The 26262-nt window shown below is 48.6% G+C and overlaps 1 protein-coding gene across 4 annotated transcripts; it reads right to left on the bottom strand.

Moving 5' to 3' along the window:
• Positions 1-400: 400 nt before the first annotated feature.
• Positions 401-24350, bottom strand: C26H6orf89 (chromosome 26 C6orf89 homolog). Of its 4 annotated transcripts, none has more exons than XM_005530152.3 (8): positions 24265-24350; positions 20628-20835; positions 19091-19256; positions 7657-7811; positions 7219-7340; positions 5992-6118; positions 5198-5321; positions 401-4814 (listed from the first exon to the last, which is right to left on the bottom strand). In XM_005530152.3, exons 2-8 carry the CDS (start codon positions 20814-20816, stop codon positions 4729-4731), a joined length of 969 nt encoding a protein of 322 aa, XP_005530209.1. In that variant the 5' UTR covers positions 20817-20835; positions 24265-24350; the 3' UTR covers positions 401-4728. The 4 variants fall into 4 exon arrangements, with proteins under 4 accessions (XP_005530209.1, XP_014114447.1, XP_087923130.1 ...); XM_014258972.2 differs by lacking the exon at positions 24265-24350 and adding an exon at positions 22722-24071; XM_088067004.1 differs by lacking the exon at positions 24265-24350 and adding an exon at positions 22500-22517.
• Positions 24351-26262: the final 1912 nt, after the last annotated feature.

The following is a 26262-nucleotide window of genomic DNA, read 5'->3' as shown; positions in this document are numbered from 1 at the left end:
TCCTGCACTGCTGTGGGAGTAGCAGGATCTCTCTCTTCTCCCTACTCGCCCGGATTTATGAGCTCTGGAGGAGTTTATCGCCTTCCACGCCTCAAAGTTTGGCTAAAATCAACTGAATTGTGATGGAAAGATGGAGATTGTTACTGGGAAGAAAAGAAAGGAGGGATAGGCAAAGCTGTTGCATCAACTTTGTTCAGAGAACCGGGCTAAAATCCACAGAACATTTCCCAAACTGCTCCTTCTTCACAGTGTTTCTTTATGACATTTTTCTAACAAAAGTGTTTCTGACTTTTCATTTAAAATTACATTTCTTTTAGAAAAAGTGACCTAAAAAAGGTTAAATAACCCCTCAATAGCTGACATGCAACATGAAAATAAAAATCAGGAAATGGGAAAAGGGTCATTAACACTTGTATTTAATTGCAAAAATTAAAAATTTTTTTATTCTTCTTACATACAAATCTCATTTATTTACACACTTTACAGGCTTTTCCCAAGTATTTACAAAGTTTGCAATATATTAAATTAGGACCATCCATAAAATTCTGCATTAAGTGCATATTCACATTCTTTTTTTTTTTTTTTTAATCCATCACTGAATTTAGTGTTCAGTATTGAAACAGTCTTTATGCATATATAGCTTTACCCAGGACCTCTGAGCCTTTAGAATGTGGCTCCCCTCCCCAAGACAAGGAGATAATGCTAAAAATAAATCACCTGCCATTTGAATCTCCAAAACAAAGGTAAGTCCAGCATCTCCCTTGTCTAACTCAGCAGGACACTAAATCTGCCCTTTACAAGGAGGAGGTTCCTGAAGAGGAGGGTATCGAGTTCTACCTATAAAATTTACCAAGAGGATAAAGTTTGGTTTCCAGAAAGCAAAAGCTCTGTGTACCCACCAAAATGGCCTCATCCCAGGAAGTGTTCAGTTCTCTTGGGGGCCACAGGGCTGAATGTCTACCTGGGATTGGGGTGTGTGGAAACTTCCCTCCTGGAGGGAGGGAACAAGAGGGTTTCAAGGCAGAAGGATCCCCTCTTCTGAGACACTGGTGTTTACAGGGCTCACATCTCTACTATGGGATGCTCTCCTGCTCCCCACCTCCTCCTGCTGCTGGAGCCCAGGAGGCCACAAGGGCAGGGAGGTGCTTTGATCCAGCCCAGTTAAACCAGCTTCTCCTCCAGAACACTGCAAAAACAGGTCTGGTGGGAGAAACTGAAGTTTGGAGACTCACGGGAAATCTGACTCAAAGCTCTCCAGAGCCTTGCAAAGAGACCCCTCGGGGGAATCAATGTGTGCAATAACAGTGGGCAGGGAAAAAAATGAAAAGGAACAAAGAAAGCAAAAGAAAGAATCAATAGAAACTGCCAGCTTGGCTCCCGTGGGGGCCACTGATTTCCTGGTACTGAAGTAAATCATAATAATCCTTTCTCCTCCTTTCAGTTACCCTGAGTTCAGGACTGACTGACAGCACCGGTCAGTGACCCCTGCTTTGGGGAGCAGCTTTAAACCACGATCCTCCTGCCCAGCTGACCAGGACAGCCCGTCCTTCCAGCCTGGCAAGTGCAGAGGTGACCTCTCCTCACCTCTGCCCACTGAGCTCGTGGGTAGTACCGATTTCTGGTGTGATTTCAGAGCAGCTTTACAGCCTTGGGATGTGGGGCGAGGAGGAATCAATCTCCCAGCTCACAGGCAATGAGCTCTGAAGCACACAAAGAGATTTTAAAATGTGCTGACTGGGAACCCCTGTGAGCTGGGCAGAGTGGGAGTGGGAGATTGTCCAAACCAGCACAGAGCGTGCAAAAGGGGAGCTGAGGTGAGGGAGACTATGGTGGGACACCCCCTCCATGAGATCTCATCACGGCTGTGAAACCTCAGTAGCTGCAGGAACAGCCCTGTTCCCTCCAGTTCCACCTCAGCAGGCCCCTAGGACCCCTTCTCTAGCGAAGTCCTGCAGCCTTTCCAGGGACTCTGTGAAGCTGGAGGTCTGGATGTGGAAGATGACCAGGGCTTAAGTGCAGTAAAGGTATTAAATCCTCCCTTTTGCCATCCCAGTTTTGCCATTGTGGCCTCACCTCCAGATTTCCCACCGCGGCTCCTCACCCGCCCTGGCATGTGGAAGGTGTGAGCACCACTCCTCTGGCAGCTGCAGACAGGAGCTGCTCTGGAAGCTGTGCTGCAGACTGGGGCTCTGCACTTCGGCCAAAATCGGCTCTTTATCAGCAGGAGAACTGCCCTCCTGTTTTAGTTTAGCAGCTAATTCCTTACAGCTTTTGGAAGAGGAAGAGAAAATATACCGGAGAGCTTAAAAACAAATGATGTAAACTCCGAAGGGAGTGAGGTTGGGACATATGCAATGTATCGCTGAGACAGAGCTGGAAACTTATGCAGAGCCCATAAAGTGCACTTGGAAGGCTGCTCTGCACACAGGCCAGACTCACCAGCTCCTGTCCAACCAGCTGCAACTCTTCGAGGAAGGGAGAAGCCCTGGTGAGAGCACTTCTGCTAAACAGGCACAAACCTGCCCCTTCCTCCCCCTCCTCCCCCCAGTCCAAACAGCAACTGTAAATAGATCCATTTTCTCTGCTTCTTCCCGAAAGAGCCAGACAGCCACAATGGCTTAAGTGTGACTCTCAAAATCCAGGCATTTCACAGACACTTGGGAATTGTCTCCGCAGCTCTTTTACAAGTTACAGTCAAGGACACTTAGCAGTGACAGTGTCACTGAACCGCTGCAATCTCAGCAAGAATGGCTCCAGCAGCAGCTTTGAGCCAATGCTTTACAAAAATGGGTCAGATACAAAACCAGTAAGAGGTGAAGTAACCTTGTCAGCCTTTGAATTTGATTTGAGAAGCTGCCAAAGTGTAAATAGCAACAGTCACTAATGAGGCCCTAATTCTGCCATCACCGAACTCCCAAATTTCCATTAAGTAAGACCCAGGCTTTAAGAGGAGGGAGAGGGGTGGTGTGTGTGTGTGTCTTGGCATGTACAATATTGAATGTAGTGTCATGAATGTGAAATACACTCCAAGCAGTGAGAATACTAATGGAAGTGTTATTAGTCCAATTCCCTTTAATACTTTGTAACAAATTATATTAGTCCTTTTCTATCCTGAGAGAGCCAGACTCTCCCCCTTTGGTTCTACTAGATCTGGTGTGTGTCCAGCACTGAGGGCCATGCACAGACTGACACAGGTGCTGGGCTTGCTCTCACTGTTTTGACAGGAGAAAAACAAGGGTTATGCATAGAAATGATTGTAGTGTCAAGGCCTCAGACTAAATTCTTTGGAGCAGGAACTGTCCTCTGCCTTTTTCTTGTACAGGAGCCAGTGGTCATCCCACTTGGCAGCTTTTGTCAGCTCCTAATCAGATTAGCACAATGTTTGCTCCCATTCTCCTCAAAAACAAAGGCTGGACAGACATTTTCCAATCTGTCATTTTACATGTACCTAAAATATTTACAGAGAAAAAGGCTCTTGCTCCTGAGAACAGAGTTAACTCACTGTCGACCAAAACCCCTCCCAACTCCATATTAACAAGTGTGAGAGTATGTCCTGAACTCCAGCCCTGGCCTATGAGTTCAGCCTGACACATCTGTAAATGATCTTCAGCAGTGGGATCAGACCCAAAGGATCAGACTTGGAAGGGACCGGAGCATCCGCAGCCTGCAAACACCGAACCCGAGCCTCTCTCAGGGCACTGGAGACAGCACTGCTCCAGCAGCAGGAAACAAGCAAAGGCAGCTTGGAAAGGACCCAGGAAAAACCAACGTTCATTCTCAAGACAGAGTTCCAGGTCTGGAAGGAGTCAATACAAAAATATGCCAGGGAAAAGGGAGGTTTCAGGTGCTCCCAGAGGTACCGTGGGCTGGGAACACAGGCAGTGCCTCCAAAAACAAGGAGCAGCTGAGAACGGCTGTGCAGCCCTTGGTGTCTGAGGTGAAAGTTGGACAGAGCTGCTCTCTCCCAGCTCCATCCAGAACTCCTGCACCGCCAGCACCACTAACATGTGTTTGTTGGTGTTTTTGCAGGAAAGGAAGTAGAGGTGAAGAAAAGCACAATTACCATTTGACTCACTCACAACCTGCTGACAGAGAGCTGCAGAAGGGTGACCACAACATAGAGAGGCCTGAAGGGATTCTTTTGGTACTAGAAGGATGAAGTGGGTGAGAGTTTCTGCCCTCAGGCTCAAGGCTTTCCCCAGCCTGGGAACAGGAGCCAAGATCAGCTCTGCAGGGCTCACACACCTGCAGACGTGAGGGAGAGCTGGGATGTATCACCAATTCCTTCCCTTTATAGAACTGGCCTGATTACACAGGCTCAAAGCTTCCTCCTCAGGAGGAATGTACATAGAAATGTCACACACCCTATCCACTCCCAAACCCCCCAGGAAGTTTCAGAAGTGCCATAATCCATAAAGAACACAAGGTGAATCTCATCCTGAGAAATCCATTTGCTGCTCCTGGAAAAAAACCCTTTGCTGCAAACCCAGGGCTTACCTGAGGGGACAGGGAGGGTCATAAATAGCTTGAGCTTCTCCCAAAATACAGTTGAGGAAAGGCAAAGGATTACCTCAAGGGTCAGGAAAATAGTCACTTTTAAACACTGTAAACATGCAGGGTGGCAAAGCTGCCTGCCCCAGTTGCCCCGGCTCGCTCCTCTCAAGATGTTGCCTTGGCTTCAAAGCTGAAAGTCTTCTTGTCCAGCTCTGTTTTCCCACCCCACCATCTTTAGCTGGCAGCTCCATCACAAATCACCACTGGCTGTGTCCCTCTGGCCATGAAGCTCATTGTCCAGTGATCTGCGCTGGCATAACCTTGGGAAGAGGCAATGGAGAGGCTGTGTTAGATGAATCCATCCTTAACAAGCGCTCCCATTTCCCACAAAGGGATGTGGTCATGCTGGAGCTCTTTGCAAGGACACTTCCCTCAGTGGGCACTGGCTTTCTAATACCTATTGTGTATCCACACTGCTCAAGCTTTGAGCACCCCTGGTATCCCAGTGTTGGTGTTCCAGGCCACAAACTCCCAGTCCAGAAGGATCACTCCCTGTGCTGTGGCAAGCAGGCACACACCAGTCTGGAGGTGGCAATGGCACAAACCACCATCCCAGGTATCAGACTGAAAAGACTCAGCTGGAAGCAGTCTCCTGATTCCAAGGGCTCTCCCAGTCCCTGCATGCCACAGCTCTGGTACTCACCCAAATCTCCAGCTTCCAGCTCCACCTTGAACATCTCACAGTGTCCTCTGCACGTGTCCAGAGGTGCAACAGTCAGGGTAAGCTGCCCACTCCCAACAGCGAAGAGACTGTGCAGGCTGTAGCTCTAGGATGGGAGGAGAGGATTTCAAAAGCCTGGTCAGCTTTCCTTGGCTCTGTCTGCCCAAAGCAGGGACAAGTCACTGCCCTGCAGGCAGGTGAGACAGAGCAAACAACACATTTGCTGCTGCCCCAGTTACCAGCGGATCACAGAATCTTAGCTGAGGTCAGCTGTATGCAAGGGTTCTCCTCCCCTCCAAGGCAAGGCAGGGCTTGCACATCCCCAAAACTCAGGAAAACAGAGGAGGAGATCAGGCCAGAAGCCTGAAGTGTCTCAGAATGAGTAAGACTCACTGCCAGGAACAGCTCCTAAAATGCAACTCTTAAAGGAATTCTGCCCAACTGTGCACAAAAGCACCTCAGCCAGCTATAGCAAGGCCAGACACATGAATGGAGCAGGCAAGGGGTGCTGGAACAAGATGATCTTTAAAGTCCCTTGTTTCTGTGACATCTCCAGCTGCCAAGGGAGATGGGCACAGGGTATCTCCTGTCCCACATTAGACACAACCATCTTGAGATGCCACTTCACACACAGATGGACAGAGCTGATACAATACCAAATGCTCCTTTTCAGGACTATATCAGCTGAAAATACCCTGCAAATCCCACAAAAACTCAGAGCTGCTGGGAGACAACTCACAGACAGGAAGAGAATGTCTCTGGAATTAATTTCTCACCTTATTCCCCAAATCTGGATGGCGGATGAGGAAGCAGCTCTCCAGGGACACTGTCTTGGGGAAGGACAGCAAAGAGGAAGCGGAGAAAAAATCCTGCAGAATCCGAGATTTATTCACAGACTTGTTCCTAAACAAACCAGCCCATATTAAAGAATCATCATACAATGATTATGTTTACATTTAAAAGCTACTTTCCAGATAAAATTCTTGCCAAACATTCATGCTTGATAAACAGCATGACAGACTAGCCCTGGGAGCCAGGAGCAAAATTCAACCTCAGTCTCTAAACCTGTGCTCCTTCCCACCTTCCTCTGGGCTCCTGCACTAGGACCATGTAAAGAAAGAACAAACAGATCCTGATGGATACCTGAACTTCATTATCCTCTCCCCTTAAAATGATCCAAGTCATTGACCAGATCCATTAATTACAAAAGGTGCAGAGAGGTGGCATCATACACAACCATAACTGAACCCATATGGCAAGGCAAGGGGGATCCAAGGCCTGAACTCTAAACCAGGAAATGTAACTGGAAAAGGCCAGGTGGGGCTTGTTATTTTTCCATCCCTCTCTGGGGGACTGACATGATTAATTCTTCTGTACCCTGACCATCCCTCTACCAGTGCTTGCTGTGAGACCTTAGAGAGCTCTGAGTTGTTCACACTAAAGGCTTTGGCAAAGAGCTTTTAGTTAACAGGGGCAGGATTAGAGTTGGCCGTATTTTCTGCACAAGACTAAACACAAATTGCAGGATTATTTGACTTTCCATTACTTCTCAGTGTTTGCAGAAGTAATGGCATCTCTTCTCAGTCAGCACCAGTGGTGGAGGATTTCCACTGAGCAGAGGTGATAGAAAAGTGAACGAGTTGCCTTATATGATCAGATCACAGCCCAGATGATTTACAGCCTGAAGAACGGGACCAGGCAGTCCCTGAGATTTAATCTTATAAGGGAATTTTAATAATATAAGGGAATTTATCTTACAAGGATAATTTTATCTTATAAGGGAAGCAATACCTGGAGACCAAGCCACAACCCTCCATTTTTAGTGCAGAAGCCTTGTCCTCAGAACAAATCAGTGCCAGCAAGCGGAAGCAGCCTGTAGCCCACTCCTGTATGCCTTCCCTCCAGTTAAACTGCAACTTGGAACCACTGGTGGTTCACACAGGCAGAGCCTGAGCACCCCTGCAGAAAGGATGTGTCCGTCCACCACATTTTGTCTGACTCACCAGGGAAAGAAAAATGGACAGCTCCATAATTCAGCTGAATTTTCTTCTATTATAACCTCTGCCAGTTCTGGATCCTGGGACTGAAAATGCTTCAGTTCTTCATAGGAGAGATGCTGCCCTGTCTTAAAGAACATGAAACAAAGATAAATGCTGTGCTCCCAGGGTTGCTCCCTGCTTCCATTTCCCTCCCACTAGAAAACATTCAAGAGCAATAGCCATGTGGATTGCTAAGTGTCCAAATACAATGATCATTAGTCAGAGGAACAATGCAGGGAGCTCTCTCCTCCCTCATTTTTACACTGGGGTAAAATGTCTTCTTAGACACATGTCCTGAATGAGCAGTTTGAGTTCATGGGTGAAAATACTGGGCAGGGTTTTTGGGCTCATGCTGTTCAAGAGTTTGGACTCATCACCGAGCCTCACAAATCCCTGCATTACCTTGATTAGAAAAGGCTGATGCCTCTGGAGCTTTTCTGATAGCTCTCTGAAGTCTGTCACTATCTGAAGGCTTTTCACAGCAGAACAGACTGTGCAGTTTGTGGGAAGTGCGGAAGTGTTCTGTCTGCAACCTGCTGCCCACCAGTCCTGGCATTCTGGGGAAGAAACAAGGGAAACCTGTTTAGTAAAACCAAAAATGGAATTAAAAGGAGACAAATTCAATGATAAACTCATTATCCCTAACAGGAAAGACTGAGATTTCTTATAGTTTCTGATGACTGTAACTCAAAAAGCAGCTTTGCCAGGCAGGGAACTGAAGGAAATGTTTCCAGCACGTTTTGGAGATACAGCTAAAGGTTGTGAGCAATGGGAGAGCTTATGGAAATTCCACTTCCCTGTACATGAGGCACACAGGCTCAGCTACCTCTCCACGAGCAACAGAAGGATGGCAACCATCACATGTAGCATAATTAAACGGAAACAAGTCCATAAGCAAAAGAGCAACCCAAAAGTGTTATCAAGGAGGTAACACCCAGTAAACAAAAAAAGATCCAGGTTGGAAAGAGTAACTCCCACATGGTTAGCATTGGTGTCATGAACCCTGCTAGGACATACCTGAAATCATCACCCTCCCCTTCACCAATGTGTTAATTTAGAAATACTTTGTCCCAGGTAATTGTTGTCCAGTCTCTGATGTGCAGAAAATCCTGGCCAAATGTCAGATTTCACCAAGACATGCTGCTGCTATTTTCAGTCATCCCATGCATTGACTTGAAGATGAACTGGGGAGAAGATTCCCAGCACGAAAAACCCTGCACCACAGCTACATTCATTTTAAATTCCAAAAATTTTTGTTAAACCACAATGAGCTGAACTGGCCTTCAATGAACACTGCATATGTTTACATCTTCAAAAATTCAATTTTTACATGAAAATACAACTTGATGCCTATATCCAGCCTCCCTCCTCTAACTTAAGAGCTCTCCCAAAAAACCAGAATCATTAAGAGAAGGGACTTGTTGCAGCAGGGAATGAGCAGGACAATCCTGAACACCCCATGCATTTCTATGCTAAAGGATATGCAGAGCAGCCACCACACTGAAAGGGTGTGGTTCTAATCTACAGAATCACAGAACCACACAAAGATCAAATTCCAACTCCTGGCCCTGCACAGAGACATCCCAAACTCCCACTCTGCGCCTGAGAGTGGTGTCCAAATGCTCCTGGAGCTCTGGCAGCCTCAGAGCCATGCCCATTCCCTGGGGAGCCTGGGCAGTGCCAGCACCCTCTGGGGGAAGAACCCTTCTCTGATACCCAGTCTAAATGCCACCAACACAAATTTTATATTTAGAGACACAGCAGCAGGTTGTGAGAAATGGGAGAGCTTAATGGAAATTCAACTTCAAATACAGATTTTATGGCAGTGACAGCTCTGGTGCTGAAGCCTTAATCCAATGGGGGAGGCTTAACTTAGGCAGTGGCAGCAAACCCATCCCAGGCCTGATCTGTCAGGGTGGGTCAGGAAACATCTCACGTGAAATATCCTCACCAACAGGCCCACCCTGCCAGCACATGTCGAAACAGCTCTAAAGTCTCCTGGACATTGCTGCAGGCAACTCGGGAAACGGAGGGGATGGCAAAGGGACAAAGAAGAGTGAAGTCTGGCTGAAAATTCAAGTTGGGAAACAAGGATGCACAGCAGCTTTTTGGGGGAAAAAAAGACCACACAAAACCTGCCTGTCACTGCAACTTCCAGTCACACTCACACTCCTGCACTTCATAGGAGAGCTCTTGTTTTATTTTCCCCTCTGACATCTGCAACGGGCCAAGAGGAATGTTACAGAGGATTTACGTTCATTGAGACATCACAACAAGGAGCAGACCGGGATTCATTTTGCTTCTTTCTTGCTGAGTATTTCCAACTCCCAAATGCTGCATTTCCCACCCTACTGCTGGGATATGGACTGAAAGGGATCAGGATATAATTCCTAGTCTTTCTGGAAGACGCATCTACACTGCTTTCAGGGAAAGGGGGAAAAAGACAAAATGAAGTATAAAATCCTTCTTGCAAGCAGAAGTCCCACTCCCATGAGAAACTGCTCCGATGTACTTTCCCTCCCTGCTCACAAGAGAAAAAAGAAAATCTTTGTTCCACTGCCTGTAGAAAGCTTCAGTTTTACAACAACAAAAAAACTCAACTCACAAAAAACAGCTGGTCAGTGACAGGAAACAAAAGGCTGAAAGATCTCACCAGAGAAAGGGCAGTCGCTGTGAAGAGAACAAGAAAACATCTCTACAGTCTGTCATCAGACGGGGTGTAGCAAGACTGTAATTTTTCTCTGGGCAAAACTCAGAAACCTCATCCCTAAGCATTAAGCACAGTTGTCCCCAAATCTTCCCTCTGGGCTCAGGGCAGTACCCCACGGAACAGGATGCTAATCAGCTTGACAGTACAGAGCTTGATTCCTCTTTTGAGCCAGGCTGGGATATTTGCATTCTCAATTGCTCGATTCAGGAGGTGATTTCTTTTCCCCATGAATAACCAGAGCAGAGCACTGGTTGAGACGAATTTCAAATGCTGCAAGTGGGGTTGTGGGATTTTTTTTTTTTTCCTAGTAATTAATCTTTTCGATTTATTGTGGAGGGTGTTAAGTCTGTGCACCAGCATGTGTGTGACTGGCATGACAAGTACGGGCAGCGCCTGCCCTTCCCAGGGAGGGTGGGAGGAGAGATGGTGCACACAGGAGCCAACTGCCACTGGGGACCGGCAGGGTTTTACCCAGGATGCTGATTTTCTCTCCTTACCCTCCCTGCATTCCTTTTCCATTATCACCCTGCCTGCCCAGACACCCTGGGGACTGTTCCGGTGGAAGCTGAGCGCCGCTGTCTGTGCACACACACGGCTGTTTGGGGATGCGAATGGAAGATGCTCTTTTCATCCCAGCACAACCCTCACACCATGGTCCCATCCACTCCCAACACGCTGAAGTGCTGGGCGTGGGCAATTACCCCTGCAGAGCTGGAGAGCAGGAGAGCAGCTGTAGCAGTGACACATCCAACTATTCATTACGACACAAGTGTGGCCAGCTTCTTTCTGCTTTCTCACCCCTTTTTGAGGGGCAGCCTTCAGTTTGTCCAACAGAACTTCAGCTCCCCACCGGCCATAACCACCTAGTATTTCCTTTTATGTGTTATTTTTTCTCCAGAACAAGAGCTGCCTTTTCCCCCGTGTCAGGAGAGCTCCTAGCAGAGTCAGGGCTGGGACTTTCAGCTGCTAACACAGCACAGACTGAGAGATAACAATCTTCCCTTAAAACACATCTATGATTAATAAATGCTACAAGGAGTTTATGACTCTACTTTCCACTATGCAGAAAAATAATTTTCAAGTCACCACCAATTTAAAATGAGTACCCCGCCCTTCTTGGCTGTTTTCACAGAGGATCTCCCAAATTTTTGGCTGCCCCCAGCATAAGAGAGGGGTGTGTGTGCACAGCCCCAGAGATGCTGGGTGTGGATGATCAGATTGTGAACTCAAGGTTCCTGAGGAGACCTGGCCCTGCTTTTGCCCGTTGCAGCAGAGCAAATTAACTTATGGAAACTTGCCCACATGGATCTGAGAGCAGGATCTCAGCAAGCCCTGATCTCTTTAGGGACCATATGGAGGGCGCAGGATCAATCTGCCAGTGCAGCAGGTTCAAGGGAAGCCTCTAGCAGGGGAAACTTTTGTTCCTACAGGATCCAGAGCCAAGGGCTGCTTCTGACCCTAACAAAGTGCTCAAAACACAAAACCTTCTGCTTGTAGCACTGCAGGTGCTGAGGCAGTTTGCTGGCTCCCCACCAAGCTGGTTTGCTCCCTAGCACTCAGGGCTGCAAGGCTGAAGCGATCTTCACCAGGCAAATGCCAGCCAGGTCTGCACAGGGAAGTCTGCTCCCAGGGAAGACCCCTCAGGACTTCACAGCCCCCCCAGGTGTTGTGTCCATAGGGGCTGTTGCTGCCATCACCCACTGTAACCGAAAGGAAGCTCCCCAGAGGACTGGCTGATGTACTGAGCAGCTCCACAATCTGCAAAGGCTGGTTCCAAATCCCAGATTCCTCTTTCTGAGGATGAGACTATTGCCCAGACCCACCACTTACTTCACTGGAGCCAATCCTAGGAATATTCAAGCAACTTCAGCAAGCATTGGATGAGTTCAGGGCTCCCAAGAATGGCTGTGCACTGAACATTCCCCAAACATTTCTCTGTGTCCTTTCTTGTAGGTGCATTGTAGAAACCTGGGTGTTTTGTTAAAAGGGGATTCTGCCCCACTCAGGTGAGACCCCACCTGCAGAGCTGCCTCCACTCTGGGACCCCAACACAAGAAGGATGTGGAGCTGCTGAAGTGAGTCGCAAGGAAACCACAGAAATGCACCGAGGGCTGGAGCCCCTCTGCTTTGGAACCAGGCTGGGAGAGCTGGGGTTGCTCATCTGGAGAGGAAAAGGTTCTGGGGAGACCTTAAAGCCCCTTCCAGTGCCTTAAAGAGATCTCAGAGAGGGATCTGGGACAAGACCTGGAGTGTCAGGATGAGAGGGAATGGCTTCCACTACCAGAGGGCAGGGAGAGATGGGATATTGGAAAGAAATTCTTCCCTGTGAGGCTGGGGAGGCCCAGGCACAGGTTGCTCATAGAAGCTGTGGCTGCCCCATCTCTGGAAGCATTCAAGGCCAGGCTTGACTGGGCTTGGAGCAACCTGTGATTGTGGAACAATTCAGGCATCGATTCATGATCAGAATCTCTGACAGAGGTAAATCCCATCATTCTTACTTTACAGATGTGGGAATTCCAAGCTCTGTAGTTACCAGGTGGCACAGTTTGGAAGAGGCATTTGGAGCACTTTGTTGCACAAACAATGTTTCCCAAACTCTACCTTGCCGAAATTCTTCACTAGGCTAAAAATTAATTTGATCATTTATAATGTCATGCCAAAGTCAGGCTAAACTGATGGGCCCTTAAGTAAGTCAGGCAGGAAGCATAAGGATTATTAATTACAGCCTGCAAGTCCTGATTAAGGACTGTATCACAGTGGGGTTTTAAATATATACTACAAAAAGTGTGCCTGTTCAGCACGAGATCCTCACCCCTCCCTCATACTGAACTTTTACTGTACCTCTGGGTATACTGAATACATTTATGCCATGAGAAGAAAGTACCTCCTAGTTTGGTTCACAGCATTTTTAGGAACAGCTAGGAACAAAATAACTGCTACCAAAAAAACCCACCAAGAACCCCTTTATTGTTGTTCTGGGTAGAAGTCAACAGCTTGAAGAACTACTTGTTCATCTCACTAATGGGTAACGGCTGCTCCACCAGCCCAGGGATTATTAGTCAACCTCAAGCAAAGCACGAAAATGATTTTGATCCAACCAGACATTGTGAAATCAAGTCTGCTGAGCCGAGCCCAAGAGGAATTCACAGTCCACTGGGGCAAAAGAGCATTATTTCCAGGAATCTGCACCTACCAGTCTCAAAAATGGAAGGCAGGGACCAAGCTGTCAGGAAAGCATCCAAAGTCCACTCCAGCTGCACCTCTGGTTACCTGCCCCAGCGACAGCTTGTGCTGCATGAGCAATCTGCCTCAGAGGAACAGCTTTGGAAACAAATCCCTCCCAGCTGCTGTCACCTGCCTGATGGTGGCCTCTGCCTGTAAAAGGTTTGACATGTTTGTGTCACAAGTGCACAGAGGGCTCTGCCAGGCTGCTAAATGCCTCTGTGAGAGGCCACCTATGGCAAACGCTCTTCCTAGGAAAGACAATCTAATGTAAGGTTTCACTCTGCAAATGAGCAAACAAGCAATTTGAAGGCTTCACAACACAGAAGTAAAAGGCAGAGTATTTCGTGTTCCACAGCACCACAATAGTTTGGGGTTATTTTACTACCAGAAAACCCAAATAAACAGTGAAGGCTGAACGAAGGCCAAAGTAACAGAGAATATGAACAGCTTGGCACCACCCTGCCCTGCAAAATCAGCCGTTTTTTTCCCCTTTGAACAAGCCAACACATGTCTGCTGGTTGCTCTCAGGTTATATCATAAAAGGGTTGTTTACACACACAAAAGATCAGATAAACTTGGCAGCTGTGCAGTGATGGGAGGGAGCCCTGCACATGCTGTGACCCACAACCAACTCCAAATACTTTAGCCCCCAAAGCGGGTGCACGAGAACATGCACGAAAACAAGAGCAAAAACCAACTCAACTTCGCTTAGGAAAAAAAAGTAACATCCTTTGAGAGCAAGAGGAGAGGCAACAAGCAGAAAGCAGATCCTGCCTTACCTCCCAGGCAGCCTTATTGTGCAACCCTTCTTTCAGAGCAGGCCCATGCTCTGAAATCAGGAATCCCTAAGCCCCATGTGTCAGACAGAGCATGGGCTGCAAAGCCATGGAGAAAGGCTGGATGAACACCTGGGTGCTCAGCTCACAGGGAAAGGCTGGATGAACACCTGGGTGCCCCTGATGCTCTCAAGAAGCAGCAGCCTGGGCAAGGCAGGCATACTGGATGCTCTCCTGCACAGAGCTGTGCCAAGGACAAAAACACTCCAAGGCTGGAGTGAGAGAAGCATAGGGAAAAGTGTTCTGCCTACAAAGGGTTAAGATCAGAGAAGAGACAGGAGCTGGCCAAGTGCCAAGGCAAGCCTCCAGCTAAACCCAAGGTGGGCCAGCCAAGAAGCAGAGGCTGCTGCCTTCTCCCAGTAACCAGCTGCTGTCCTCCCCCAGTAACCCTGCTGTGACCCATCCCCACAAACAGCTCTGGCACCCAGCAGGCTTTAGTAACACAGTGACAGGCCATTTACAAGGTGTTGCTAAACACAGCTCCTCCAGCTGGGCTCCTTTCTCTACAATAATTACATATAAACCTGTAAAGATGATTTTAGCCCTACTGGTCTAGGGAAAAAGGGGTATTTAACACTTCTTCTCCAAGCTGGAGACAACCTGCACAGGATCTCTTTTCCAGCACTGAGATCCATGTGTGCTTTTGTCTGATTTCAGGTGTGCTGAGCAGTTACTGACCCAGCTGATTCTGGGCTGTGTAGGATGAGTGTGCCCAGGACCAAGTGTCATCATTAAAAGAAAAACTGGATTTTCCTCGAGATCATTACAACCCCTGCTACCAGTACAACGTGCAAATTGTCACATTGGGTCACAGCCTGTTCCCCACTGACAGACCTGCTCTGCTGAGCTTTTGAGCTACAAGGACGGAATTTACTATGGGCAGACACACAAGTTAATGTGAAAGCAGCTTAATGCTCTGCTCATCACATCACTGCATGGCTGGCAGGGAACAGTTACCAACCAGCTGACATCAAAAATCATATTTAGATATTAACAAGGCTGTAGGGATGACACAGTTGTGAAGGGAAGAAAAATCAGGCAGAGTGACCACCAGTGTGGATTTAAAATTTCTGTTAAAAGAACAGGAAACCCCTTTTCATTTGGCTTTACTGCAGAGAGCTCATATATTACTTCCTAATGCTTGCAGGGGAGACAGCAGCACTTGTACCCCTATTCTGCACCAGAGAACTGGAACACAGAGGGAATTGTCCATCCACAGCCTGTGTGAGAAATGAATCCAGAATGCATAGGTCCTACTTTTCCCCTGGAATAGCATCAGATAGCTGTGAGTTAACCCATGTGGCCATCACAATACACCGTGTTCCTTACAGCAGGCAGACCCAGAGGTCTGAGAGCCCACTGCCTCTCTGGGGTTATTAATGAAGGGCTGATGTGCCAAGAGCCACAGGCCCGGAGCAGCCAATGTGACCCAGCACTGGGGCTTTCACAAGCTCTGCATAAACACCAGCTCAGGAAGAGCAAATGCAAACCACATTTCCACAGACCTTTTCCCCAACCACAGGGACCTTGCCCTGGGAAAACAGCTGGAAGAGAGGCACAGACCCAAGGGTCTAAGAGTCAGCTATCAAGGAACAAAGAATGGGAACATAAGGTTTAATATGGCAATTGATCCGGGGGGAAAAAAAGTCAGCAAGAAAGAGAGCACAGAGACAGGCAAAAAGGAAATTTACTTTGGACTCAATCCTATAAACAATGCAAGAGAGTTCTGTGGATCCTGCTCCTCACCTCAGCTGCTCCAAGGTCCACCCACAGCCACTGATAGACAGGCAGCCCTTGTCACCCACAGCACAGCTCTTGGGTGGAAGGGACAAGGATGGAGGGCAGGTCACCATAAGCAGGAGGGAGGGAGGAGCACATCCTGCACCTCTGTACCTCCCAAAGCCTCACCACCAATCTGACTGGAGCTCTTGGCTCTCAGGGGAAACCCAGCAACTGAGCTGCCCTTGTTTTGCAACACAAACCTGGCTGCTCAGCCCACACCTCCCAGCGGACCAGGCTCCAACCTCAACCCTGGACACAGGAAAGCTGCCCCAAAGCTCAGGAGGGACAGCACAGCCCAGGCTGCCCCTGCCTGCCCAGGCACAGAGGAAGGAGCCAGACCACCCATGCCGGGCTGGGCCGTGTCCGCACCACGGCAATGTGGGCCAGCACTGCCGGTGGGCCACAGCAGCCTCCAGCTGACAACAGGTGGCTTTCAACAGGAACAGCCCCAGCTGGCTTTGAACTGGCGCTCCAAGATCCATCCTCAGCTCCCTCAAAATTTTCTTCCCAGGACCTATGTAGGGAAAGGAAGAGGAGTCTGTACGTCAAGTCCCTGCATTAGTGGTTTTCTCTGCTGCTCAGGCACAGTGCAACCATCCCTTCTATCTCAATAATGCATATAAACATCTCCAAGGGATGCCAAGAGGACGTTCCAGACTCTTCCATGGTGTCCAGCAAGATGACAAGGAGCAATGGCCACAAACTAAAACACAAAATTTTCCACCTCAACATGAGAAAGAACTTCTTTTCACGGAGGGTGGCAGAGCACTGGAACAGCTGCCCAGGGAGGTCATGTCTCCTCTCCCTCTGTACACATTCCAAACCCACCTGTTCCAGGTGACCCTGCCTTGGCAGTGGGGTTGAACTGGGTGACTTGCAGAGGTCCCTTCCAGTGCAAACTATTGTGGGATCCTATGATCAGAGAACACCAGACCTGCCTGCAAGACCTCCTGGACTTACACTCTCATCAACAAACAAGACACAAGATGCAGCTTTACCCCTTCCCTTCAGCATACCACAAGGCCAAAATTACAACACAATCAAAGCAGGGCTGAAAGGGCTTGGGAGAGCACTCAGTTGCAAGCTAAGGAACTCCTTCCAGATCCCTGCTGGATGGCTTCACCAGTGTCCTCTCAGCAGCAAGCTGTGATGGTGACACCAGTGTCACGGGGACAGTGTCGGTGGCCGCAGCTGCCTGCTGGGAAGCCAGGACATGAGGGATTCCCACAGGAACTCAGCCAAGGTTCAGGCTGGGTGCTGCACTCTCCCTTCAAATAGCCAGAATCTTGTCCAGTTCCTTTTGCTGAGGCAGGATCAAAGTCACTCCAGCCAACCCCAGTCAATCTGTTAATGGGGACATGCTGTGGCTTCCACCACAACCTAATTCTGTGGAAAGAGAGCAGGAACTGCCTCCCCCCTCTCCTCTTTTCCCCAGAACTGGATTGCTGCCCATCCTATTGCTCATCGCTTCTGAAGACTTACAGGACTCACACAGGCATGAAAGATTCTATGTGCATTTAAATAACAACACTGCATCCTTCCTCTCCATCCATCCTTCCCTTTTCCCCTCTTCCACTGGATGTTTGCCCATCTCCTCATCATTCAGCTGGTTTTTCCAAAGGTAGTCAGAACTGCTCCTGCTCTTATTTATCAAGGAGATGCTCATTGTTTCAGGCAGCCCTTGCCCTACAAACCTTTTGCTGTGCCAAGGAACATCCCTGGGCTCTTCTCATCCAAAGGGACCCTGTGGTATCTGAGGGAAGAACCTGTCAACTTTCTTGACAAAATCTGACTGAACAAATAAAATAGAATCCCAGACTGGTTTGGGTTGGAAGGGACCTTAAAATTCATCTTGCTTCACCCCCTGCCATGGGCAGGGACACCTTCCACTATCCCAGGTTGCTCCAAGCCCCATCCAACCCGGCCTGGAATGCTTCCAGGGACAGGGCAGCCACAGCTTCTCTGGGCAACCTGTGCCAGGGCCTCCCTAGCCTCACAGGAAGAATTTCCTCCTAACATCCAACCTCCCCTCCTTCAAATTTAGTCCATTACCCTTTGCCCTGTCACTCCTGGCCGTTGTGAAAAGTGAAATGAGCATTAAAATTCCCACTGGATTCCATCTCAATACAGGAGAAGGGGGGTGTTCACCCGTGGAAAAGCTGGAATGCAGTAGATAAGCAGGCTTCTAATGTCAAGTGCTTATCAGAGCCATCTCCTCACCTTTGTTTTTCACTCCCAGAGATATCCCAATGTATAAGAAGAGGAACAATGGGGCATACCCAGTGTCACCCATACAAATTGGAATCAACAGAAATCCCACGATGGAAAAGAGGGAGGGAGAGAATGCAGAATGGTGCTGGCATTTCAGGGAGCCCTTTTTAGCTCTGGCAGGAAGGTTAGAGCCAACACAGACAGCTCCAACACAATGAGGTGCCCAAGCTAAATATAAATCTGACAAGGGCAGGCTATAGGAGTTTGTTTTTACAGTGAGCCACCAGACCATCAACATTGTGCCACATCCCTGCTCAAAATAATTCACAGCTTTATCATCACTGACAGTCTTTGTGCTCCGGCAGAGGCAGAGCCCAGGCTTGCACCCACCTGCCAGTCTAAGTCAGTGAAATGATTAAACAAGAATGAGAAATAGCCAAACTTTTCCATTTGTATTATGCCATTCTAGGAAAATCTACGATGTTGCTCTGCTGTAATGGGATCACCTCACGGGGAACCCTTATCTGACTTCCTCACACACACACACACACACACACACTGCCCTTAATGTCAAGTAAACATGACAGCACTCAATCCCCCAGGCCTTTCCCAATATGCCACTTGGCAAAAACTCCTCTTCCTTAAAGCAGGCCACAACTTGAGGTTTTTACACTTTGCTCACAGATACAAAGATTTGCTTGAGAAACTGGTTTTGCTCTACTCAGAAAAACAAGGAAAGGTGACATTTTCCCAGCAGAGCTATCTCAGTTCTGGTTCTTAGAAGTGCAAAGATTTCTAGAGGAAAGGGAACTCATGTGGAAGAAAGACCTGAAGTGTTAAAAGCAAGGAAAAGAGAATGTGCAAGAACAAAATTATCAAGTTAGAGATAAAATATGCTTCAGTCCCAGTGAAGCTGGAACTTAGGATGCTATTTTAAGTATAGTGGTAGGAAAAGAGAAAAGCATGATGCCAAGCCAGCAACACATTTATGGTGCCCTGGAGACGCCTGAGTGACTCGCGTGGCTGATATTTAAGCTGGTATTTCTCGCTAGAAGGGAAAACATTTCCTTACTCTCCAGCATGTACTTCTTGGCAATGGGCAGGGACAGCAGCCGGATATGGCCGACGAGGGAGCCCCAGGCCTGGGCTCTGGAGAGTGGCGCTTCGGGCGGCAGCGGGTTGTAGGGCTGGATCACCAAGTAAACAGTCAGCAACACCAAGCCCAGGGTGAGCAGACCCTGTGAGGGAAAACAGGCACAGAGTTAATCACACTGCAGGCAGCTGAGGTGTCCTCAGACTGGGACACGCCTTCTGCTGGTATCAAAGGGCTGTGCCTGTGCACCACAACATGAACACTTATTTTTGCTGTGTCTCCTCGTTCAGCTGCAATGCTATTTATGTGCACAGAGTTGACACCTAATTTTATTATTAGGGCTGTCCACGGATGAAATTAAGCAGCCTTCAAACCCAAGCCACACAAACAACTCTGTTCCTGTATCTTAGCACTGCAAATAATCCAGCATGAGATCAATCAGGATTATCTACAGATAGTTCCTTTTCCTCCCTACCTAATCAAATAAAAGCTTGCACTCCTGCCATGCCTCTTACACAAGGAAAACTCTGTGGCTTTTGCAAACATCCGTCAAGCCTCGAAACACTTTGGCAGAGTTGGCACCAGCTCCCTCCTCCATACCAGAATCCCAAATAAGCCTTAAAGAGATGACATGACGCATTTCTCCCCCTGGCCAAAGTCAAACTGAATCAACAGCAAAAACAAGAACAGAAGCTGAAAGTTCAAATTTGCAGTTTCCTGCTCTCCTGCCTCATTTTACAGCTTTTTATAGGACACGAGGAAGAGAGCTTGGGTTTTTTTCCAAATAAAACCCAGTGCAATAGATTTGTAGAGATGACACTAAAGTATTACTGAATATTATGTCAGTGGGAAACTTTTCAGACTTGAAGCAAACATCTGGTCTAGTGGAAGGTGTCCTGCCCATGGCAGGAACTTAGAACTAGATGATCTTGAAGATCTCTTCCAACCCAAACCAGTCTGGGACTGAATGGTCTCAAACCTACCTAACAATAGCATCTTTACACCCACTTTGCAAAAGATTCTACAGAATCTCTTAGTTAAGACTTTTAAAACATTTTTCTACCATCAAGCATGATTATAATATGTTTGTTTCATAGACCATAAGGAGAATAAAAACATGTAGAAGTTTGTGACAGGGTCAGAAACAAAGCCATGTTCACTTCATTACTCAACCCTGAACTTCAAGAATCTCTTTCCTTCCTCACATTTCCACTCAGGATGCCAACATTAGGAATCTTAGTCTGAAAAATCAACCCAGATCTCATTATTTAATAATGGAGATGGAAGATATTGACAACATAAATTTACAGCACACATGAGTAATTCCAAATCTTGGGCAGCTATCTCCTGTTCTCAAAGCAGCTCGTGGCATGAAGGAAGGAAGCTACACTTCACAGCTTTTTAAATAAAGATCTTGGAAAATTAATTAATAAAATGTAATGGGAAATAGAAAGCTCAAGTGCAAAGGAGAACCCTGACCCTCAAATGCTGTGCTCATGCACAAAAGTCATCTTACCTTGTAGAGAGCCACTAAGACAGGGTACCGTGGGGGGCCCCTCTGGGGTTCATTTCTTTCCAAGAGTTGCTTGATGAACTTCTCAATGGCTTTTTCTGACATGCCACACTGGTGGCCAGTCTGTCTCACCAGATCAATGGTCTCAGAGAGCTTGTCATAGATGCTGAGCTCATTGGCCGAAAGCTCCATGGCCTCCGAGGAGAAATCCCTGAGGAGAGATGGGGTGCATTAACAGGAATCAACTGCAGCCACACCACCCAACAGCAGCTTGCACAGCCATCCCAGCAATGTGGCAGTGCCCAGGAAACAAGGAAGGCTCCTCTGGAGCAAACCTGCTCCCAGCCAACAGCACAACATTGAGCTGCACTCCTGATAGTCTCTGCTGGTTCAGGATCTCCCACCGACTCAAAGAAGCCGTGAAATTTCCTGACAAGAGCAGAACCAGCTGAGATTCGCAGCTTATGTAAATGAACAAAGCTTCCCAGAAATCCACGAAACTTCATTTATTCATCTATTCCAAATGAATCCATCCCATAAAGCAATTGCTCACCAAGTACAAAAGCCAACAATACAAAGCTGATCATCACACACAGCAGCCCCGCTAAGCCCTCCCGCGCTATAATTTCAGTCGCTTATTTTAACCCAGATTTGTTTTCATTAAATCCCCCGTCAGCAATAGGGACAGGACTGAGAAATAAGCAGAATGTGTGGGGCAAAGTTCAGCAGTTTACAATTTGTTTAAATTTTCGCAACCTAACGTCCAGGCCAACTGATTATTGAGTAACAGCAACATAAGAGCAGCTGCTCTGCAGGCAACAAAGCCCCTCACCTTCCTCTCCAAGTTTGCCTGCAGGTCAGAGATGTCCCAGAACTAAGTATCCCAGCAAGAACTGCATTGTGCTGGGTGACAAAATGGCATCTGACAGCCAATTATTTTTAACTTGTAAGACTCTACCCATGAGAGATCAACGTAAAGTTGCAAAAAAAAAAAAAAAAAAAAAAATATTTTCCTCTACCACTTCCACTCTGCCACAAAGGCCTCTTTGAGAGCAGCTGATGGGCTCAAGAAAAGATGTAAAGAAATTGCTGGACAAGGTACAAGTTGACAATGTGAGAATCACACTGTAAAAAATTTTCCCATTGCCTGGGGGAAAGGCATCTGTAGAGTTTTGCTTTGCCTCTTGTTTCTGAGCTGGGTAACACTAACCTGATCAAACTGGGCCAGCTGGGAGAGAGTTTAGAAATGCTCTGCCTGGAGAGCACAGCACAGCCTGAGGATCATCAAATAAAAACACAAGAAGCACAATGGATAATCACAGCTGAAAATTGAAATCAGGACCCTGTCCCCATTTTGCTCCAGTTTCCTGGGCCCAGGAACCACCTCATGAATCCACCTAATTCACCACTTTGCTCCTCAAATTCTGTCCCAGCACTGTGAGAAGTGTAAGTATCCCCAGGGCTCTGTACACATCTCCCGCACAGCCTGCTGTGAAAGCAGAGCTGCTCTGCTCACCTGAGCACACACACTGACCAGCCCTGAGTAACAAGCCACCCAAACTTAGATTTGCTCAGATGCAATTTGTTCTGGCTTCTCCCACAGCGCAAATCAGCCATAACTCTATGTATGGCTAGAACAAGAGACATGATAAAGCTCAGATTTGAACTCTGATTTGCCTTTAAAGGACTGGCTGACAGCTTTCCGCCTAAACCACGGGCTCCTATAAGTCACAGCTCAAGCAAGGGCAATTTTAATATCTTCTTTTTAATGCAACACTGGGGTGTATTTTCAAAAACCCCTAGGTTTCACAGGACTACCAGCTTCAGGGATTGCTCCTCCCCCCACAAGATCCCCCCTGTTCTGCCCTTGCATACTTGTTTATGTGATCACATGGAGCATCAGATCAGGAAAATTATCTGGCTGAAAAATAAACATAATTTGTTTGGTCAGCAGCTGCCTAAGCATTCAACTCCAGCAGTTAATGTCAGATGTTACATTAACATCAGTGTCAAATTTCTAGCCACAGCCACAGAAACACCAAAAAGGTAAAAATGGCAAATTAAAACCCAGCCCCAGAACACATTGCACTACATTACCAGGTTAATTAGCTCCTGGCCCTCTTCTACCGACATTCCTTGCATTCCATGCAAATATTTGTCCCAGATCTTGCCACCTGAGCAGCCCCATGGGCAAGCAAAGCAGGTTGGGTCAATAATATCTCTTATTAACCTCTCCAAGACAAGGACCTCTTCTTCGCATCTGTAAAGCACCTGCCATGCACATGATGATAAAAACAAACCATTGCTTTACTAACTCTTTCATTCACGCAATAACCTGATTCATGGAACAAGCAAGAGCCAGCACATCTGCAGGATATTAATGGCCTTTTTTTTTCCCCCTCCAGCTTTTCTGGTTATTCTAGTTGCCTGGACACTGTAAGTGGTGTGCTAAGTGGTCTGAAAGATTATCTAGTGTCCTCTGGCTCCTGAGTGCCAAAGCTTTCCCCAGTGAAGCTGTCCAGTGCAGAATTCCAGCAGATTCAACAAGCTTCTCCTGCTTGCAGGATCTGTCTGGAACCACTTAAAACAAACATCCTCACAGAAATGCTGTCAAACACTGTTGTCTCCCCTTTTCCAAACAACAGAAAAATCCTGCTAAAATACAACACAGAGATATATCTCAGTTCCCACCCCTCTCCTGCTAAAATACAACACAGAGATATATCTCAGTTCCCACCCCTCTCCATTTACATTCCACTCTGAGCAAACATCTCTGTAGACAACCCCTGTAAATCACAGACACTAAAAATCCAATCGAGCTCCTTGACAAATTCAAGAGTAACTCAATCTTCCAGCTAGGAAATAAGGCATTATAATCCCACATCGTTGGGAGAACGGAGGAGGCCTTAAAAAACAAATAACGAGCAATGATTTCTCTTCATATCCCTCCAATACAACCGACAAAACAATAACAGGCTGCTGTACCCTCTTTGCTACCACACACACTCTGAACAGGGCTCATCCCTTGCAAACCCCTTAGAGCGAGGCCTTTGAATGAGGAACCCGTATGCTATCCTGGTTTTTTATAAACTCCACCACCCTGGGAGGAATCAGCAGCTCTCTCCACAAACAGAAAGTGATGGCACTTGGCTTGCAGGGTTTGCACCCCAGCGCCCAGTTCTGCCCACAGAGCCCAGGGTGGTTAGTCCAAGGCTTTAGAAGGTAAATATTTAGACAGAAACGCTGCTGGAGGAGTCTTTAATAGGGAAAGCTTGCTCGCCTTGCTGGTGAACCTACAATGATGTACATATGTTTAGATATAAAAATATATTCCATTTGCTTTAACACTCTTGATGCCGCCTCCCTCGCCCTGCCCGGGGATCAGGTCCCAGCCTTGCGCTGAAACCCCTCCGGAGGAACCCTCACCCGGCCACAGCCCCACGGCCTCGCCCGTGCTCCTCTGAGGCAGAGGAGCCCCAACCAGAGGATTATTCTTAAAAATACATCAATAAACTGAAACAGGACACCCCCAACCCCCACCCCCTGCTCCGGCCTCCACAAGCCGGGGAGCCCCCCCAGGCCGAGCCCGCGGGGGGAGGCTGCGCGCCGGGCCCCCCACGACCCCCGCCCGCGACCTCACCCCGCTCGCGTCCCGCCCGGCGGCTCCTCCCGCTCCGGCTGCGGCCCCGCCCGCCCCCCCCCCGCTCCCGCCCCGGCTCCCGCTCCCGCTGCCGGCGCCGCTCCTCCCGCCGCGGGGCGGGCGCGGCCCCGCTCCGGGCTCCCGGCAGGGCCCGGCCCGAACTGGGGCCCGTACAGTGCCCCGGGACCCGGTACCGCCCCGGGACCCCTACACCGCCCAGGAAACACTGCCTGGGACTCCCTACACCGCCCAGGGAACATTCCTCTGGGTCCCAGCACCGCCCCGAGACCCCCACACCGCCCAGGAAACACTGCCTGGGACCCCCACACCGCCCAGGGAACGCTGTCCGGGGGGCCAGCACTGCCAGGGGAACCCAACACCGCTCCCGGACCGCCACACTGCCCAGGGAACACTGCCAGGGACCCCAACACGCCTGGAGAACCCAGCACTACCCAGGGCCCCCCAACACCACCGAGGCCCTCAACACCCGGCCTGGCCCAGCCTGGGACCCCCAGCACTGCCCAGGACTCCCAACACCCTGTTTGGCCTGAAGCCTCAACACCCCCCAGGTCCCCACCAACACCTGTCCTTCCACTGCCCCAAACACCCCTCAGAACCCCCAACACTGCCCTGGGACCACCAGCACTGTCCTGGGACCCCCAACACCCCCCAGGACCTTCCAACACCCGAGCCAGCTCCAGGGCCTCCCAGTGCCACAAACATCCCTCAGGTCCCCCAACCACCCCAGTACCTCCCAACAGCCCCTCAACACCTTCATCACTCCCCTCTGGCACCCACAGTGTCCCACTGAGACTCCCTGCATGTTTCAGCCCAGAATATGGAGAATATGGCACCCATCTCAGTCTGTGACTGCCTCAACCCAGACCAGCCTGAGCCTCCCTTGGATCATCAGAGCTCCTTAGGACCCCTAAGACCCTTCCCAGCAGCCGTCTGAGCCCATAAATACTTTGAGACCACCCCCAGCAACTGCCTGACCCTGTCATTACGCACAGACACCCCACCAGTACCTATCTGAGCCCACAAACACCTTGAGACCACACCCCAGCACCTGCCTGATCCCCCATCACTCACAGACCCCCCCAAGAAACAGCCGAGCCCCCAGGACCCCACCGGCACTTTAAGACATCCCACACAACACCCACATGAGCCCTCAGCATCTTCCTGAGCTCTCAGCACACACAAGAACCCCCAAAATCTTCCACAGCCACATCACACAGCACCCCTAACACCTCCCTCCGGTCCCCAGCATCCCATTAGACCCCAGTATCACCCTGCAGCCCCACAGACCCTCCAGCACCCCCTGGGAGACCCACAGAGTGCCCCCTTGAACCCCACTTATCCCCAGCCCCATGGGGGACATGGGTGCCCATTCCCACAGGTCAAGTGACAAGCACAGTTAACACCCCCTAAAAAAATGTGGAAAGCCCTAAAAATTGTGGGAAAGGCTTCGAGGAGTAAAGGGCTGGAGATGGGACAAGGGAAGGTCCCTGGAGGCACCCCTGGCGTGAAAAGCTTGGGAGAATGCAGGAGCGAGGGCTTTCAGCCTCACCGTGCTCTCAGACATGAACTTCAGTCCTTAACTGCAATTAAACATATTTTCAGTCAGCTCTTGATTGTGGGTGTGATGTGTGTTTTTGGTATCTCTCCGATGCATTTTCATAGAATGCTAGAATGGTTTGGGTTGGAAGAACCTTAACGATCTTCTCGTTCCACTCCCCCTGTTCCACTAAAACAGGTCCCTTTAGAGCAATCTTGTTTCAATTTCAACCTTGTTTAAGTTCTCGGCCTCAACAACTTCCTGCAGCACTGAGTTCTGCAGATGAATTAAACATTGCAAGAAAAAGGACTTCCTCTAACTCAGGTTTGGATTTCCTGCCCTGTCAATACCAGCACAGGGAGAGGGATTGTCTCCTTGGCTTGATTTTACTGTCTTTCCAGGGGAATGAGATGGAATTCTGGGAGACACTCCTGGGCAGA

Source organism: Pseudopodoces humilis, chromosome 26, assembly GCF_049639895.1.
Source record: "Pseudopodoces humilis isolate 2021_Gansu_Grassland_sample_001 chromosome 26, ASM4963989v1, whole genome shotgun sequence".
NCBI lineage: Eukaryota > Metazoa > Chordata > Aves > Passeriformes > Paridae > Pseudopodoces > Pseudopodoces humilis.
The sequence above is the reverse complement of the archived record's forward strand: the minus strand, read 5'-3'. Positions and strand labels throughout refer to the sequence as shown.